A 19,656-nucleotide genomic window follows, 5' to 3' on the forward strand; every position below is an offset into this window, starting at 1 on the left:
GCACTACTTTTGACCAGGGCTCATAGTGCTATGGTCAAAAGTAGTGCACTACATAGGGAATAGGGTGTCATTTGGGACGCATGAAGAGCACCAGGCCAGCTGGCTTCCTGCCACCAGAAACACAGCTCTCTGGGGAGCAGTGTGAGAAACACAACCTGGGTTGAGTTATTCACCTGCACTGCAGCTGCCACTACCACAAAGCCCTAGCACACACACATGCACACGCACACACACACACACACACACACACTGAAGCATCCACCATTTCTTCATTGCACTTCTTTAGATCCACACTCTTAGAAATAAAGGTGCTATCTAGGACCTAAAAGGGTTCTTCGGCTGTCCCCATTGGAGAACCATTGTTGGTTCCAGGTAGAATCCTTTTGGTTCCATGTAGAACTGTTTTGGGTTCCAAGTAGAACCATTTTGGGTTCAATGTAGATCCCTTTCCACAGAGGGTTCTACATGGAACCCAAAATGCTTCTACTTGTTACCATAAAGGGTTTTTACCTGGAACCAAAAAGGGTTCTCCTATGGGGACAGCCAAAGAACCCTTTCGGAACCCTTGTTTCTAAGAGTGCAGAGACGATGCAGAGCGCAGACCTTCTTCACTGAGCCCAGAAGTAGGAAACTATCATCATAATGCACAGAATTGGGGCAGACATATTCACGCCTCTCCAAAGATTGAGGGATTTTCTGTCAGAAGCCTGGAAATGTGCCATGTGCTTTTCAGCGCTGCAACAATAACCCCAAAAATTAGATAGGAACATCTCCATATGGAAAACGGATTGTCTAGATGAGAGAAAACATTGGACCCAAATTCGTTTTCTCATCTCTGTCCCAACTGGCAGAGAATGAAACATGCTCCTAACACTGAAGGACTATGGCACTGTTACAGCCACTATGCTCTAAGAGGTCTGCAGCATTCACGATAAGAAATATTATAGAGTCACATACAAATGCAGGATCTTAATTTGAGCCAGCAGGAAAATAATCCTGCAGCAACAGGAAATGTGAATTATTATGTGTAATATAATAAATTGACATTTTTGTAGGGGTTGATACATTTTTTGTTAGGGCAAATCAAGTCTGATATTTCAAAGTGGAAATGACAAACTTTAGAAGCCTTTAAAAACTCAAATACACTACAAATTTGCATTTCCTTCTGGGCAGGAAAATTCTCAGCAACAAAATATTAATCAGCTTAAGATCCTACACCTGTAGCCTTGTTTCTCTCTTGTATAATACAACAGTATAAATCCTTGTTATTTCTCTCTATACTGTTTGAGGAGGTGTCCCAAATGGAACCCTATTCCCTATGGGCCCTGGTCAAAAATAGTGTGTATAGGGAATAGAGTGCCATTTGGGACTAATCCTATGCCTTGCAGCTCAAAACAGAACAATAGGCAATAAGGGGATAAATAACCACAGGGCTGCCAAGCTGAAATCCTACATTTTCTTAATTAAACTATGGGAATGGAACATGTTCAATTGTCCATTACTCTCTCATGAATATATGTATGAGCCACATATATTAGTTAGAGGCAAACTGGAATTAAATGACACTGGAATCAGCAGTTTCATAACACAGACGTGTCTAAACAGTGTTATTGTGTGGAAACAAAACACAAAGCGGATTTGAGTTCTTTAGGAAAGCATCAGTATGTTGTCATCCAGAGTGACATTTATTTATTTTGTAGCTATAGAGCCCCAAAGTGGAGGTGTCATAATACCCATAAAACCCAGCGGTCAAACAGGGAAATGGTTCAAATCGTTTTTCCACCCTTATTTTAGGGGATTTTAGAAACACTTAAAATTAGGGCTGTGTTTCGTGTAGGCTTACCGTGGCGTGACGTTTGATAAACTTGCACAAGTAAGTTCACAGTATTGGCAATTTAAAGAAATGTAGCTACTTTAGTCATTGCTACATTTAGCTAACATTAGATAGTTAATCCAGAGATTCTTACCTTTGACTCGATTTGGCCTTCTAGTCCAGATCATCATGGCATTTGTAGTTCTTTCTGATAGCCACATTAGCAGCTAATCAGCGTTTCATTTTGGGGGGGTATATAAATCAAATCAAATTGTATTTGTCACATGTGCCGAATAGAACAGGTGTAGTAGACCTTACAGTGAAAAGCTTACTTACAAGCCCTTAACCAACAATGCAGTTAAGAAAATACCAAAAACAAAGTATGAGATAAGAATAACAAATGATTAAAGAGCAGCAGTACTCATTGAAGAACTCTTCGTCCAGTTTGAGGTGAGTAATCGCTGCTCTGATTTCCAGAAGCTCTTTTCGGTCATAAGAAACGGTAGCAACAACATTATGTACAAAACAAGTTACGAACAACGCGAATAAACAAACAAAATAGCATGGTTGGTTAAGAGCCGATAAGACGGCAGCCCTCCCCTCTGGCGCCATCATTAGTCAAAAGTACAGGCATAAATATTGATAAAAGTCACCTTGACATAGAGAGATTTACACAGTTATCAAAACGCCACGCCAGGGTAAGTCTACATGGAACACAACCCTTATTTTAAGTGTTTCTAAAAAACCCTATGGGAAAAATGAATGGTGGAAAAACGATTGGAACCATTTCCCTGTTTACCGGTAGGATTCATGGGTATTATAACTCATACTGTGGTACTCTATAGCACACAATATTGCATACAGCAGGTTTTTAAAGGACAAAAGAGTTTGGTCTGCTTCGTGTTTTAATTTTTGACATGGAAAACATATTGCGGTACTGGCATTGTCACAGCCCTAGATGATTTACATGCCCTGGATGCCTCATTAGCATAAATATGCATATCTATTTCCAGACAGAAGCAGTCGATGATAGTTGAGATGGAGGGAGATGACACCAGACGGAAAGGTGAGAAGGTAAGAAGGTGAGAAAAAAGGTGTTTAAAGAGGTAATTGGAGGGATTAATGTATCTTAAATAATCCTCCCTACGTGGAAAAATCATTGGATTTGCAAAAAGTCATCAACGTAAGGGAAGGTAGTCTTTTTTTCACCCAACATTTAACCTAAATCCAATGACATGTAAAATGTTTTGTTGATTTCACGTTGAATTCACATTAGTTGACAACTAAACCAAATGTAAATCAAAACTAGACAATGAAATTACATCTGTGCCCAGTGGGTTGTATAACTTAGACACTATGTTACTCCACCCCAGAAGATAACCCAAGTGTTGAAATGATTGGCTAATGTAAAACTTTTTTTTCTTCCTTGCGGTGGGTGGGTTGAAGTTTTTTATTAATGTCTACAGAGAAGTATTATCAAATGTATTGACAAAAACACTGTCTGCATTCCAACTAACACCCTTCCAGATACAGACATAGCGCAGCCTATCTCCATGACAGAGCCCATCTCCACTCTCCTCTTCCTACTACCCACCTCTCCTTTCCTCTTCTTCTCCTTCTGGAAGACAGCAGGCAGCAGCCATATCCTCACCCCCACCTCTCCTCCTTTCCCTGCTCTGCTCTCCTCCTCCTCTCCACTCTTCCTCCTGCAAGACAGAAGCCAGCTGTGCCCCCATCTCGTCCCCCAGTGCCCCATATTCCCCCTCTCCTCCTTTACTCTCCTCCTCTCCTCTGTTTCTCTCCCCCTCCAGCCATCTGTAACCCTATTTCCTCTCCTCCTCCTCCCCCTCTCCTCTCTTCCTCTCCTCTTCCTACCAGCTTTGCCCCTGGTCCCCATTACCCAGAACAGGGAGGCATGGCCTACAGCCCTCTTATGCTAATGTGGGGAGGCAGTGAGCACATAATGTTCCATCAGGGCCATGCTAATGTAGGCAGCTGCCAAAAAATCCCCCATCAGCAATTCTCCAGGGTTACCATGCATGAACGACACAGAGAGACACAGAGAGACACAGAGAGAGAGAGAGAGAGAGAGAGAGAGAGAGAGAGAGAGAGAGAGAGAGAGATCCATGGCCTTTGCAGTGGCTTGTGGCCCATCTCTTTAACAGCTCCTCTGGGCTTTAGTGGTTTGTTTCCAGCGACACAGATACTTCATCCCAGACACAACACAACATAGGGACACAACGCAGAGACAACACAGAGAGACAACACAGAGACACTACACAGAGTGACAACACAGAGACACAACACTGAGACACAACACAGAGACCACACAAAGAAGCCAAAGCTACTGGCTGCCATCTCTACCACACACTGGCTTTGTCTCAAATGGCACCCTATTCCTTATATAAAGCACTACTTTTGACTGAGGCCCTGGTAAAAAGTTGTGCACTATGTAAGGAATAGGTGTGCAATTTGAGACACATACACTGACTCCCACAGTAGCAGAGATGATCTAAACAGTTAATAAAATCTAAGAAAAGAAAATAACATTTTATTAGTCGCATACACATATTTAGCAGATGTTATTGTGGGTGTTATGAAATGCTCGTGTTCCTAGCTCCAACAGTGCTAGTGTATATTTGTCACTATAACCTGGAGCATGGTATGTAAAGGGACTACATGACATCACTATAGAGAGCAGTTGGAATGAAAAGGCAGACCACTACAGAGGAAGAGGTCTAAACTAAACAGATGTCAGACTAAACAAGCTTCGGTAGATTTTTTTTCACACAATAAAATACAAAACAATGTGATCAGATTTTAAAAGGAAAACTAAAAGAGCATGTGCAGGAAAGGTAGAAAACCCTGAGAGGCTTGTAAGATACCTCCCCATTTCAAATTATTATGGAATAAATGTAAATGTAAACAAGTAGTAAATAGATGTAAACAAGATGTAAATATATTTAAACAAGATGTAAATAGATGTAAACAAGATGCAAATAGATGCAAACAAAGGCAGGAGGGTTTCAGCAGGACTGCAAGCAGGTCTACTTTAAAGGGAATAGGGTGCCATTTGGGTCACAGTCCTACTGGTCTGCTCTGTCTCACCACCAGGCTAGCCTATGTTACTTCTGTCCCGTCACTCCGGCTGCATCGACCCAGGATTGATCCCTTCTGCCTGGGACAAACAGAAGGCTGCTCTGGGACAGACAAGCAGCATGACCATAGCTGAGGCCAAGGGGGCAGCCCCCCAGTCCCTCTGCTCTCTTTTCATCTATTATGTATTTCCACTGTTATTGATTGTCCCGAGACAGCACAGATAGACTGTGGTTCCTAATTAAAAGGCTATACTGCTGGCTGCTATAGCCGTTCCTTTATTCCTTGTCAGTAGATTGTACAGGGTTGATGTGTGTTGTGATCAGGCCCAGCAGCCCAAGGGCTCCACTGTAGTGTTTCAACTTCAAACCAACCGCATGAATTTAAAAACAATCAAACACGCTCAGAGGGCCTGCTGGGTTAGGGATTGTTGTTTAGAGAATGAATATTCCCAATGTAAGTCGAGATGTGTTCTAAAAATCAACAATATTTTTTAAGACTCACATTTCCCCATCCAAGACATGAGCCCATAGTGAGACAGAGAAAACGAGAGAGAACGAGAGAGAGAGAATGTCTCTGTCCCAGAGTGCAACAGCAGCAGTGTGGCAACATGGCTTTAACCCAGAGAAACTCATCCAGAGATCCAGAGAAACTGGGACAACATGAATTTTAGATGCCTGCCGTGAAAAAACAAAAAGAAGCATCTGAACTGAGAAGCAGGAGAAGAAGGAGGAGGGAAGTCTCCCAGAAGCCATCACCACTGAGCTGAGCAGAGCTGAACAGAGATCTGATGTTAATGTTAGTGGTAAATCAACCCCAACTCTCCTGATTGATACAAAGCTATTCCCTCTAGATCTGATACAACCACACATCTATCTATGATCTATCTATCTACAGACGACCTACCACAGGGCTGTTGTAACAGTAGATGCTTGTTTCAAATATGTCAGCCAGCTTTTGGTCTTTTGAAAATAATTTCTCTTGAGGAAAGTAACATCATGAAAGAGACATGCATACTGACACAACATCTGTTTTCATCCAGAGATGTGGAGCTGTGATGTCTGTTTCTTCACGTCAGACCCTCTCAGCTCTCTCAGTCTGAGTCCCAAATGGCACCCTATTCCCTATATAGTGCACTTCTTTAGATGAGAGCCCTGGTCAAAAGAAGTGGACTATATAGGGAAAAGAGTGCCATTTGAGATGCAATCACACTCACAGTCCGGCCCAGCCAATGGGGAGAAGGGGGATGTTAATATGTGACATACCATTGGCATGTTTACATGTTGTAACCATTATTTTCTGGCAGTGTCATCAGAACCTTCAGACTGATGACAGTTGTCTACTTCCTGGGTGAAGAGCTGACACAAGCTGAAATACGTCTGTCCATTCCTCAGACACGTTCTGAATGTCCATGTCTTCAGGTAAATGTTTAACTTAATTCTATGAAGCTCAAATTCCACAAGACAACAGGACAGAAGTCTCCCAAGCTGTAACGTGTGATCAACCATGTCCTCATCACCTCAATATGCCTTTTAATCGGAATTGAAAGATCATGGCCCAACTAAGTACATCCAGTAAATGTGGCTGAAGGTTTCAATTTGCCTCAGGCAAAAAACATCAACATCAGTAACACATTTGTTGCGAGAAAATAAACTGCTTTTCTCAGCAAAATATTGATTTGGGGAAAAAGCTAGCAGCATGAAGCCCAAACAGGGACTGTGGTGTTCCATTGTGGTTAGTTCCAGAATGTTGTTCAATGAAGATTACAAGAGGCTGCACAGTGTTGGTTTCCAAGGCTGATTTTGTGTTTAGCCTGGGATCGATCCCAATGGTACCCTATTCCCTATCTAGTGCACTACTTTTGACCAGAGACCTATGGACCTTGTTCAAAAGTAGTGCACTATATAGGGAATAGCGTTCTATTTGGAACACGACCCTGGTATTTTCTCTGTAATGCCGGTCAAAGGCGACTAATCCAGACAGGTATGTAGCGCTACAGGGGGCAGGGCGCATTAGAAAGTTTCCTGTACTAAGAAGCATTATGACCCAGAAACATAACAGATACAGACAGACCAGGCTTGTTCCCCTAATGGCACCCTATTCTCTATTTAGTGAACTACTAAATATGGGCCCAGGTCAAATGTAGTGCAATATATAGGGAATAGGGTTCCATTTGGGACGTAGCCCAATACATACCGGATTTCTGACCATTCAACTCCCAGTGTCACGCCCTGATCTGTTTCACCTGTCCTTGTGATTCTCTCCACCCCCTTAAGGTGTCGCTTATTTTCCCTGGTGTATTTATCCCTGTGTTTCCTGTCTCTCTGTGCCAGTTCATCTTGTATATTCAAGGCAACCAGACTGTTTTTCCCGTGTGCCTGCTTTTCTATTCTCTCTTACTAGTACTCCTGGTTTTGACCTTTGCCTGTTTTTCTGGACTCCATTCCCGCCTGCCTGACCATTCTGCCTTCCCATTCTGCCTGCCCTGACCTCGAGCCTGCCTGCCATTTTGTACCTCTGGAACTCTGAACTGGTTTTGACTTTTTAGATGGATATAGGTCTATGAAAGAGAGGTTGAACAGACTGGTAATAGGGGTTGCAACAATGGTGGTGGATAGTTTTAGAGAGGGTCCAGATTGTCTAGCCCAGCTGATTTGTACGGGTCCAGGTTTTGCAGCTCTTTCAGAACATCTGCTATCTGGATTTGGGTGAAGGAGAAGCTGGGGAGGCTCTGGCAAGTAGCTGCGGGGGGGGGCTGTTGGCCGGGGTTGGGGTAGCCAGGAGGAAAGCATGGCCAGCCGTAGAGAAATGCTTATTGAAATGTTCAATTATCATGGATTTATCGGTGGTGACCGTGTTACCTAGCCTCAGTGCAGTGGGCAGCTGGGAGGAGGTGCACTTGCTCTCCATGGACTTTACAGTGTCCCAAAACATTTTGGAGTTAGAGCTACAGGATGCAAACTTTTGTTTGAAAAAGCTAGCCTTTGCTTTCCTGACTGGCTGCGTGTATTGGTTCCTGACTTCCCTGAACAGTTGCATATTGTGGGGACTATTCGATGCTATTGCAGTCCGCCACAGGATGTTTTTGTGCTGGTCAAGGGCAGTCAGGTCTGGAGTGAGAACCAAGGACTATATATGTTCTTAGTTCTACATTTTTTTAAATGGGCATGCTTATTTAGGATGGTGAGGAAATTACTTTTAAAGAACGACCAGGCATCCTCGACTGACGGGATGAGGTCAATATCCTTCCAGGATATCCGGGCCAGGTTGATTAGAAAGGCCTGCTCGCAGAAGTGTTTTATGGAGCATTTGACAGTGATGAGGGGTGGTCGTTTGACCGCGGACCCATAGCGGATGCAGGCAATGAGGCAGTGATCGCTGAGATCCTGATTGAAAACAGCAGAGGTGTATTTGGAGGGCAAGTTGGTCAGGATAATATCTATGAGGGTGCCCATGTTTATGGATTTAGGGTTGTACCTGGTGGGTTCCTTGATGATTTGTGTGAGATTGAGGGCATCTAGTTTAGATTGTAGGACTGCCGGGGTGTTCAGCGTATCCCAGTTTAGGTCACCTAACAGAACGAACTCTGAAGATAGATGAGGGGCAATCAATTCACATATGGTGTCCAGGGCACATCTGGGAGCTGAGGGGGGTCTATAACAGGCGGCAACAGTGAAAGACTTATTTCTGGAGAGATTCATTTTTAAAATTAGAAGCTCGAACTGTTTGGGCATAGACCTGGAAAGTATGACAGAACTTTGCAAGCTATCTCTACAGTAGATTGCAACTCCTCCCCCTTTGGCAGTTCTATCTTGATGGAAAATGTTGTAGTTGGGTATTGAAATCTCAGAATTTTTGGTGGCCTTCCTAAGCCAGGATTCAGACATGGCAAGGACATCAGGGTTGGCAGAGTGTGCTAAAGCAGTGAGAAAAACAAACTTAGGGAGGAGGCTTCTGATGTTGACATGCATGAAATCAAGGCTTTTTCGATTATAGAAGTCAACAAATGAGAGTGCCTGTGGACACGCAGGGCCTGGGTTAACCTCCACATCACCCGAGGAATAGAGGAGGAGTAGGATGAGGGTACGGCTAAAGGCTATCAAAACTGGTCGTCTAGTGCGTTGGGGACAGAGAATAAAAGGAGCAGATTTCTGGGTGTGGTAGAATAGATTCAGGGCATAATGTGCAGACAGGGGTATGGTGGGGTGCGGGTACAGTGGAGGTAAGCCCAGGCACTGAGTGGTGATAAGAGAGGTTGCATCTCTGGATGTGCTGGTTATACTGGGTGAGGTCACCGCATGTGTGGGGGGTGGAACAAAGGAGGAATCTGAGGCATGTAGAGTGGGACTAGGGGCTCCACTGTAAATTAAAACAATGATAACTATCCTAAACAACAGTATACAAGGCATATTGACATTTGAGAGAGACATAAAGCGAGGCATAAAGCAATCACAGGTGTTGATTGGGAGAGCTAGCTAAGACAACAACGGGTAAGACAACAACAGCTAATCAGCTAAGACAACAACAACAGGTAAAATGGCAATGAATGGGCAGAGAGGGTCGGTTAACTACACACAGGGCCTGAGTTCGGGGCTAGGGCCGACAGATAAACAAAAACAATTAACAAAATGGAGTACCGTGATAAATGAACAGTCCAGCAGGCATCAGCTATGTAGCCAAGTGATCATAGGGTCCTGTGAACAGCAATAGATGTAACACGGAAGCCGCGGGGTAGTCGTTACTACGCTAGCACGCGGGAGACACAGCGTTTAAAGTTAGCAGGCCGGGGTAAGTAGAAGCGTCTGTTCCGACGTCCGGCAATGGCCGGTTGAGGGCACAGCAGATGGAAATATGTCTGCGGACCAGTCGTGGTGGTACGGCGGGCGTTGTGTCGACAAAGGGTCTGGGTGTCACGTCCGTCGTATGGAGTGGACCAAAACGCAGCGGGAATGTAAGTGCTCATCTTCTTCTTTATTTATAAAGAAAAGTGATACAAAACACTTTAAAAAAACAACGACGAAAAAACAGTCTCGTAAGGACAAAATGACTATACAGAGAAACAACTACCCACAAATCCCATGACAAAAACACCTCTATTAAATAGGACCTTCAATTAGAGGCAACGAGGAACAGCTGCCTCCAATTGAAGGTCAACCCAATAAACTACGCATAGAAATAGAACAAATAGAATGAACATAGAAATACACTAACAAGAACATAAACCAAAACACCCCGAAACACCCTAAACAAACACCCCCTGCCACGCCCTGACCAAACTATAATAACAAACAACCCCTTTTACTGGTCAGGACATGACACTGGGCCAGATGGCAAAAGAGGTATTGTGGTTGTAGTAATTTCGTTTCGTCCTGGCTCGCGGCTAACTGGTGCTAGTTTGGGGCAGGGGCATTAGCCACTATAGCCACTCGGTAGCAGCTAGCTAGCAGCGATGATCCACTGCAAAGGTCCAGAGCTTATGGCAAGTATCCGGTGGAGTAGTGGATTCTAGCCATGTCCGGGAGGCATCTGCTGGGTAGCCGGGTGATCACAGAGTAGGCCGGGAGGTGGGCCTGGCTCAGGGCTAGCTTCGGGGCTGGGTCACTCGGTGGCAGCTAGCTAGCTGTGATGATCAGGAGTAATGGTCCAGGGTTTACGGCAGGAATCCGGCGTTGTAGTGGAGAAAAACAGTCCGAGGGTGGTAAGTATTATCCATGCTAAAAAAAACAGTTGGTGCCTGTGCAGAAGGTAAAGGCCGCTAGCAGTGGCTAACAATGACTAAATAGCTAGTAGCTAATTAGCTGGTTAGCTTCTGATGGCTAGCTTCTGATGGAGGTTCTGGCTATAAGGTCTTAAAAAAAAAAATAGAGGATCCGTGTCACATTGAGTGAGGCAGGTTACCGGAAGGTATATTTCATTTAAAAATAGAAAAGAGATTGAAAATAAATTAAAATATATACATAAAAGACGAATAATACAAAAAGTAAACGAGAGAACGAAGTGCAGACGTGGTTTTCTATTTTCTATTCTCTCTTACTAGTACTCCCGGTTTTGACCTTTGCCTGTTTTTCCAGACTCCATTTCCGCCTAACTGACCATTCTGCCTGCCCTGAACTCAAGCCTGCCTGCCATTCTGTACCTCTGAACTAGTTTTGACCTTTTGCCTGTCCACAACCATTCTCTTGCCTACCCCTTTTGGATTGTTAATAAACACCTTGGACTCTAACCATCTGCCTCCTGTGTCTGCATCTGGGTCTCGCCTTGTGCCCTAATACCCAAACTGTATATACCCACTAAGACTATCAAGCAGCATGACATCCTAAACAGACACGCAAGCACACACACACACTGCTTTGTCATGTTTAGACAACAGGACATAAGCCATGTGACAAACAGGAGCCTGAGTTTAGTCACATCACTATTACTGATTTACATTTAGATTTCAACTTAAATCAAGGAAAATGTAAAGATGAGAAATAGTGATCCCTACACTGAGACTGAGTGCTTAGACATTGAATGCACGGGCTGTCCTTATGAATATGGGGCTGTCGTTGTCTGCATCCCAAATGGCACGCTATTCTCTATATAGGGAGCCATTTCAAACACACTTTTATATTACTGCAGCAGCAAGGTCACTGGGGCTGGTCTCCTGGGGCCGTGTAGATGAATAAAGCTGGTACACTAACACAGTTAGGCTACACATCACAATGTTACTGTAGGACTACTGCATCATCTATAACACTGTTACTGTAGGCTTACTGCATCATCAATCACACTGCTACTGTAGGCCTACTGCATCATCTATAACACTGCTTTGCTGTAGGTTTACTGCATCATCTATAACACTGTTACTGTAGACCTACTGCATCATCTATAAAACTGTTACTGTAGGCCTACTGCATCATCTACAACACTGTTACTGTAGGCCTACTGCATCATCAATTACACTGGTACTGTAGTCCTACTGCATCATCAATCACATTGTTACTCTAGGCCTACTGCATCATCAATCACACTGTTACTGTAGGCCTACTGCATCATCTATAACACTGTTACTGTAGGCTTACTGCATCATCAATCACACTGTTACTGTAGTCCTACTGCATCATCAATCACACTGTTACTGTAGGCCTACTGCATCATCTATAACACTGTTACTGTAGGTCTACTGCATCATCAATCACACTGTTACTGTAGGCCTGCTGCATCATCTACAAAAATTTTACTGTAGGCCTACTGCATCATATATAACCCTGTTACTGTAGGCCTGCTGCATCATCTATAACACTGTTACTGTAGGCTTACTGCATCATCAATCACACTGTTACTGTAGTCCTACTGCATCATCAATCACACTGTTACTGTAGGCCTACTGCATCATCTATAACACTGTTACTGTAGGTCTACTGCATCATCAATCACACTGTTACTGTAGGCCTGCTGCATCATCTACAAAAATTTTACTGTAGGCCTACTGCATCATATATAACCCTGTTACTGTAGGCCTGCTGCATCATCTATAACACTGTTACTGTAGGCCTGCGGCATCATCTATAACACTGTTACTGTAGGTCTACTACATCATCAATCACACTGTTACTGTAGGCTTACTGCATCATCTATAACACTTACTGTAGGCCTGCAGCAGCATCTATAACACTGTTATTGTAGGCCTGCTGCATCATCTATCACACTGTTACTGTAGGCCTGCTGCATCATCAATCACACTGTTACTGTAGTCCTACTGCATCATCAATCACACTTACTGTAGGCTTACTGCATCATCAATCACACTGTTACTGTAGTCCTACTGCATCATCAATCACACTGTTACTGTAGGCTTACTGCATCATCTATTACACTTACTGCAGGGCCTATTTTATCAACTATAACACTGTCACTGTAGGACTACTGTGTCATCAAACATACTGTTACTGTAGTCCTACTGCATCATCAATCACACTGTTACTGTAGGACTACTGCAGCATCTATCAGTAGCAGCCTCTGATCAATCCATCAGCCAGCCATCCCTCACCTTGTCAGCCACCCTGTAAAACAGATGTGGGATATGAAGTGAGGCAACGTGCCAGCTGCCACCCAGAGACACCACCAGCCTGGCAGAATGGTGCTTGGGCTCTGCGCTGGCTGACCAGAATAATCATATTCTAGATGACTAGTTTTCTGACCTATTCAGTAATATCCAGAATATGCAAATGTAAATACACTATGTACTGGTCCCTGATCTTAGCACGATTGGGTTTCAGCGAAGCACTTTATGAACATGATGTGTTATTACATATTTAATGAATTGCTGGGACAAACTACAGGAGAAGAACAGCCTGCTGATCAAAACAGGTTTTACATTTTTTTTTGTGCCCACACTCCCTCAATGGTCATTTTGCTCCCCCTATGGTCATTCCCCCCCACCCCCTCAACAGTATTTACTCTGCCTTATTTACTCATCACTGCTACAGTTGTTATTGTACATAGTATATAGTGCTATTTATATTCATATTGTTGTTGTTTTTATTACCATTTACATCATTTTAATTCACTTACAGTGGGGGGAAAAAGTATTTGATCCCCTGCTGATTTTGTACGTTTGCCCACTGACAAAGAAAGGATCAGTCTATAATTTTAATGGTAGGTTTATTTGAACAGTGAGAGACAGAATAACAACAAAAATATCCAGAAAAACACATGTCAGAAATGTTATAAATTCATTTGCATTTTAATGAGGGAAATAAGTATTTGACCCCCTCTCAATCAGAAAGATTTCTGGCTCCCAGGTGGCTTTTATACAGGTAACGAGCTGAGATTAGGGAGTGATCCTAACCGCAGCTTGCTACCTGTAAAAAAGACACCTGTCCACAGAAGCAATCAATCAATCAGATTCCAAACTCTCCACCATGGCCAAGACCAAAGAGCTCTCCAAGGATGTCAGGGAGAAGATTGTAGACCTACACAAGGCTGGAATGGGCTACAAGACCATCGCCAAGAAGCTTGGTGAGAAGGTGACAACATTTGGTGTGATTATTCGCAAATGGAAGAAACACAAAAGAACTGTCAATATCCCTCGGCCTGGGGCTCCATGCAAGATCTCACCTCGTGGAGTTGCAATGATCATGAGAACGGTGAGGAATCAACTCAGAACTACACGGGAGGATCTTGTCAATGATCTCAAGGCAGCTGGGACCATAGTCACCAAGAAAACAATTGGTAACACACTACGCCGTGAAGGACTGAAATCCTGCAGCGCCCGCAAGGTCCCCCTGCTCAAGAATACATATACATGCCCGTCTGAAGTTTGCCAATGAACATCTGAATGACTCAGAGGACAACTGGTGAAAGTGTTGTGGTCAGATGAGACCAAAATGGAGCTCTTTGACATCAACTCAACTCGCCGTGTTTGGAGGAGGAGGAATGCTGCCTATGACCCCAAGAACACCATCTCCACCGTCAAACATGGAGGTGGAAACATTATGCTTTGGGGGTGTTTTTCTGCTAAGGGGACAGGACAACTTCACCGCATCAAAGGGACGATGGACGGGGCCATGTACCGTCAAATCTTGGGTGAGAACCTCCTTCCCTCAGCCAGGGCATTGAAAATAGGTTGTAGATGGGTATTCCAGCATGACAATGACCCAAAACACACGGCCAAGGCAACAAAGGAGTGGCTCAAGAAGAAGCACATTAAGGTCCTGGAGTTGCCTAGTCAGTCTCCAGACCTTAATCCCATAGAAAACCTGTGGAGGGAGCTGAAGGTTTGAGTTGCCAAACGTCAGCTTCGAAACCTTAATGACTCGGAGAAGATCTGCAAAGAGGAGTGGGACATAATCCCTCCTGAGATGTGTGCAAACCTGGTGGCCAACTACAAGAAACATCTGACCTCTGTGATTGCCAACAAGGGTTTTGCCACCAAGTACTAAGTCATGTTTTGCAGAGGGGTCAAATACTTATTTCCCTCAGTAAAATGCAAATCATTTTATAACATTTTTGACATGCGTTTTTGTGGATTTTTTTGTTGTTATTCTGTCTCTCACTGTTCAAATAAACCTACTATTAAAATTATAGACTGATCATTTCTTTGTAAGTGGGCAAACGTACAAAATCAGCAGGGGATCAAATACTTTTTTTCCCCCACTTGGAACTCGAAGCCTAAGATTTCCACTGTACCCAGCAATCACACCTGCAACCCTGTACATGTGACTATTAAATACTGAATCTGAATGTTGCTAAGTGAAAAAGTCCTGATTAATCTCACCCCTCATTAAACAATCAAATTCCTGGGTAGTATTCACTAGAAACCAAACGGAAGAAAACAGACCTGAACTTTTTCAATAAGAAACTGTCATTTTCGTTTACAAAACGTTTACCATTGCAAAACGTTTTGCTACGCTGTGCACTAATGAATACAACCCTGCTGAATGAAACCCACCTAGAGGGGAGAGCTAATTCATTATGACACGTTATCTTATTTAGAGCTTTATTCAGACTGGCTTCTATAGAGAAGATAAACGAGCTAACCAGGCCTAATGAGCTGAGATGATGGAAGGTGGCACCGTGGGGCAGGATACTGCCTTATAGCATCACAACACAGTGTTGTAGCATCTGTCTGATAGGAGGTTCATTATTCTCCTCCACAGGACGGTGTGCAGTTGATGTGTCAGAATGGAGTTTAGCCCTTTAAGACCCAGGAGTGGTGTTCCATCATCTAGGTTGCATCCCAAATGGCACCCTATTCTCTATACTGTAGTGTACAGTACTACTTTTGACCAGGTCCCATAGTGCACTATATAGGGTGTCATTTGGGACATAGCCCTAGTCTAGATCGAGGGATGGCCAACTTCACTTCTCAGCCATATTTAACCTTTTATTTAAGTAGGCAAGTCAGTTAAGAACAAATTCTTTTTCACAATGACAGCCTAGGAACAGTGCCTTGTTCAGAGGCAGAACGACAGATTGTTTACTTGTCAGCTCGGGGATTTGATCTAGCAAACTTTCGGTTACTGGCCCAACGCTCTAACCACTTCGGCTACCTGCCTCCCTAAATTCCCTAGTTATTCATAACACTAGCTAGATTCAACATGCCAGTCCATATGTTCAGGATGCATGTACACATCAAGATAATGTGTACAAGGTTTTTACAAGGCCTCATACGATAGATCACTATGGTCGAGTTCCTTCCCAAATACATTGCAGATACATGCAAGATCTTACAATGCCTGGATAGGTACTGTATTTTTAACATATCAGCTAACCACATCACATGATATCACCCTCTGATGCCCGACTGCATAGTGATGACATAGCACGCAACCATTGGTTGACTCAATGCAACGCCTGCAAATCTAGTCGAACTTGACCTATATCTCTCTTCCCCTCCTACTCCACCTCCTCCACATCTTCCTACTCCTCCTTTCATCCACTCATCATTGTCACCCTGATCCTACTTGACTCTGCTCTCTGTCTCTCCACGTCTCTCTCTCCATTGTTCTGTAATCAGACTGGTCTCTGTTCAGAGTCCTGACCCTCTGAATCATTCATTCATACATACATGAGAGACACGATTAGCATTATATTAGCATTATGCTAAAATGTTCCCTCCATCCCACGGTCTCTCTCCAATTGAGACCGTGCTGCTACGGTATGTGGTCATCCAACCTCAAGTGAACTGTGGGGATATGAATCACAGACAGATGCAGCCCTGCACACTCATATGTTGCGTCCCAAATAGCACTCTATTCTCTTTATAGTATACTGGTCAAAAGTAGTCCACTGTATCAGGAATAGGGTACCATTTGGAATGCATGCTACATCTCTACCCTAGCCTGCTTGTGTCTGTTTTCCATTACAGCAATCACATTTTTAGATTCCATTTTTGCTCTTTAACAATCTCTAATTGAGAGTTATGCTATTCATTCTAGTTCTCATGTACTGTAGTTTGTCCTGCCTGATGACAGAGACGTGTTAATGGAACCATTTGTTAGAGAGGAGACATTACTCAGAAAGAAATGGAATGTTCTCGATACAGAACTGTTCACCATCATACACACTGTTTCATCATACCAGGGGCACATTAAAAACACACCTCCTGACATGCAGCACTAAAAAGCATCACATGAAACACAGTATGTACACACATGGAACTCTATTCCTATAGTTCACTACTTTTGACCATAGGGCTCTGGTCAAACATAGTGCACTATATAGGAAATAGAGTGCCATTTGAGACTCATCTACAATTTCCACTTCTACAAGGAGTTGATGGATGATGGTTAATAAAGACAGATTTTCCATTCAACACATCTCGCTACAAATGAAAGCTATCATATGAAACAACTATAGCCTAGTAGGACTAATATTTCACCATTTATCCAGATATATTAGACAGGAAGCCTAAGAGGCCAAATGGGAACTATTAGTGAAATATGATGATTGAATGGACTGGTTCCATCTTCATACCTGCAACAGCTACCATTAAGGTTGCCTCTTATGCTTCTACACCTGCATTGCTTGCGGTTTAGGGTTTTAGGCTGGGTTTCTGTACAGCACTTTGTGACATCGGCTGATGTAAAAAGGGCTTTATAAATAAATGTGATTGATTGATTGGTGAAGTCTGAACTAGGCATCAGCCACAGTTAGGCTTTACTGTTACTACCAGCCTTCACTAGCCAATGTCCACCTAAAGTAGTTAAATATATATATATATATATATATATATGTCAAATCAATCAATCAAATGTATTTTATAAAGCCATTATTACATCAGCATCTATTGAAGACATGTTATTGTACTACAGAGGAATCTTCCCCATTGAAAATGATCACAGTTTAGTCTCAATTTCACACTGAGTGCCAAGTTCAACTCCACTAAGCTGAAGCCTGTTGACAGATTGGTCTATCTGCTGTAAACATTCATATCATGTTTCCAATCTGAGCTACTGCCATCCCTGTGGTCCATATGGTCATGATCATGGATTGTATTGTGGTGGCTGATACAGTATTGTGAAAGAACTATGCTCACCACAGAGCAAAAGGGTCAAGTAAGTCTGTGAACACCATGGCATGAGTCTGCATCTGATGCAGAGGGGCTGTAGACATGTGACAGTGTGCTGGGGCTATCTGGTGTGTTTCTTGTTCCCCTGGTGATCACAGAGCATACAGGTGGAATGGGTCTAGCAGCCAGACCACAGCAGCACAAATCTCTGCCCTGTACAAACAGACACATGCATGAACACACAGACAGACAGACATACAGACAGACACACCCCACTGGGCACAGACGTCAGTTTAACATCTAGTTTTGATTTACATTTCGTTGAGTTGTCAATTGAGTTGTGAATGCAATGTAAAATCAACAACAAATGTCACCATGTCATTGGATTTAGGTTAAAAACTTGTGTGAAAAAAAAATGAAATGCCCTTACATTGATGACTTTTTGCAAATTATATCAGTTTTCCCACCTTGATTCAACGTCACTTTTATTTTTTGGGTTGAAATCACGTGGAAACAACGTTGGTTCAACCAGTTTTTGCCCAGTGCGGCACCTTCTGTGGTCCCATCCACCACATCATGTATCTGATCTGGGCACCATGTACCTGATCTGTGTGTTCTAAATATTGCAAATGGGTCATGTTATGTTAGTAGTCATCTTCAGATGTTGAAGTGTTGTCTAACAAGCACAAACTCAAATGAGGAAACGGTCACACTCCATAAGAGTTCAGAGTAATGCCTCAATCCCCAATAAGAATGAACCCCATCTCTAATAACACCCTATCTGTAATCTCTAGTTACAGGGTTTCTAGACTACAATGTCAGACCTGTACAGAACAGAACACATGCAGAAGCTGCAACCCCCGTTTTGCCAGGCATCGAGTCATCCACTGAGACCCGTACCCTTTATTATGGTGGTACAATGTAGCGCTCTGTGCGTGTTGATGATGTTGTGTTACATGTGTAAAATGCTGTTGCTGATATGGTTTATATTTCCTTACCAGGTTGAGCACAGTCTCCACGATATCCCTGTTGCTAACCTCCCCCACCTGGATCAATCCGATCAGAACCGCGAATTTCATCTTGATATTCCGGATGGGCACCTGCGGGTTGATTATCCCGCCCGGTAGAACCATAGAACCCGAGCCAGATACCATTATTTTCCCAGTACCTGAGCACACTTGCTGCCCATGACCCGGGGGGATTTCACGGTCCGAAAGAGACACAGCTCCCGGCATCTTCACCGCCGGCCTCTCACTTGTCATGTCCTTTCAACCAGATCGATATCACCTGCTTTAATCGCTGTTCAACTGCATCAATTAATTAGGATACAAAATAGAAGATTCTGGAAGAGCCTGACGAAAGGGAAACCTCTATATTGTTTACATCCACTCTCTCTGCCGTGCGCGAATAGGAACCGCAATCTGGTAATCATTTACTGAGGGTAGAACGAGCAGTGTCCTTCCCTGTACGCAGACGTCTTCCGTTAATCTGAACAGATTGAAGCTGAACAGCGCCGCAACCGCTGCAGGGTCTCTAGGCTATAGCTCGGTCATGTTGCCCCCTGCCTGCGGGAAGAAGCGCGTCACATGAGGTGTATGTAATTTTAGGAGAGAATACTTTAAAGGGATTCAACAAAGCCTTTACAGTTGAATTGGTTGTGAATCAGTCCATCTTTGTTGTTTTATTGCTGTCTAAACTTCATTTATCAAAGCAGTAGCCAATAGAAGGGAGGAAAAGATTACTCAAAGGC

The 19,656-nt window shown here is 43.4% G+C and overlaps 1 protein-coding gene across 3 annotated transcripts in view; it reads right to left on the bottom strand.

The window, feature by feature from the left end:
* The window catches only part of LOC106580977 (neurobeachin), a 344,141-nt gene extending 324,743 nt beyond the window's left edge, over window positions 1–19,398 (bottom strand). For all 3 annotated transcript variants that reach the window (XM_045703701.1, XM_045703700.1, XM_014162593.2), the window contains exon 1: window positions 18,905–19,398. In XM_045703701.1, the coding sequence (XP_045559657.1) occupies window positions 18,905–19,168 (264 nt within the window). In that variant the 5' untranslated portion in view covers window positions 19,169–19,398. The remainder of the gene's footprint in view (window positions 1–18,904) is intronic.
* Window positions 19,399–19,656: the final 258 nt, after the last annotated feature.

The sequence above is a fragment of the Salmo salar genome, chromosome ssa20 (genome assembly GCF_905237065.1).
Source record: "Salmo salar chromosome ssa20, Ssal_v3.1, whole genome shotgun sequence".
Lineage (NCBI taxonomy): Eukaryota > Metazoa > Chordata > Actinopteri > Salmoniformes > Salmonidae > Salmo > Salmo salar.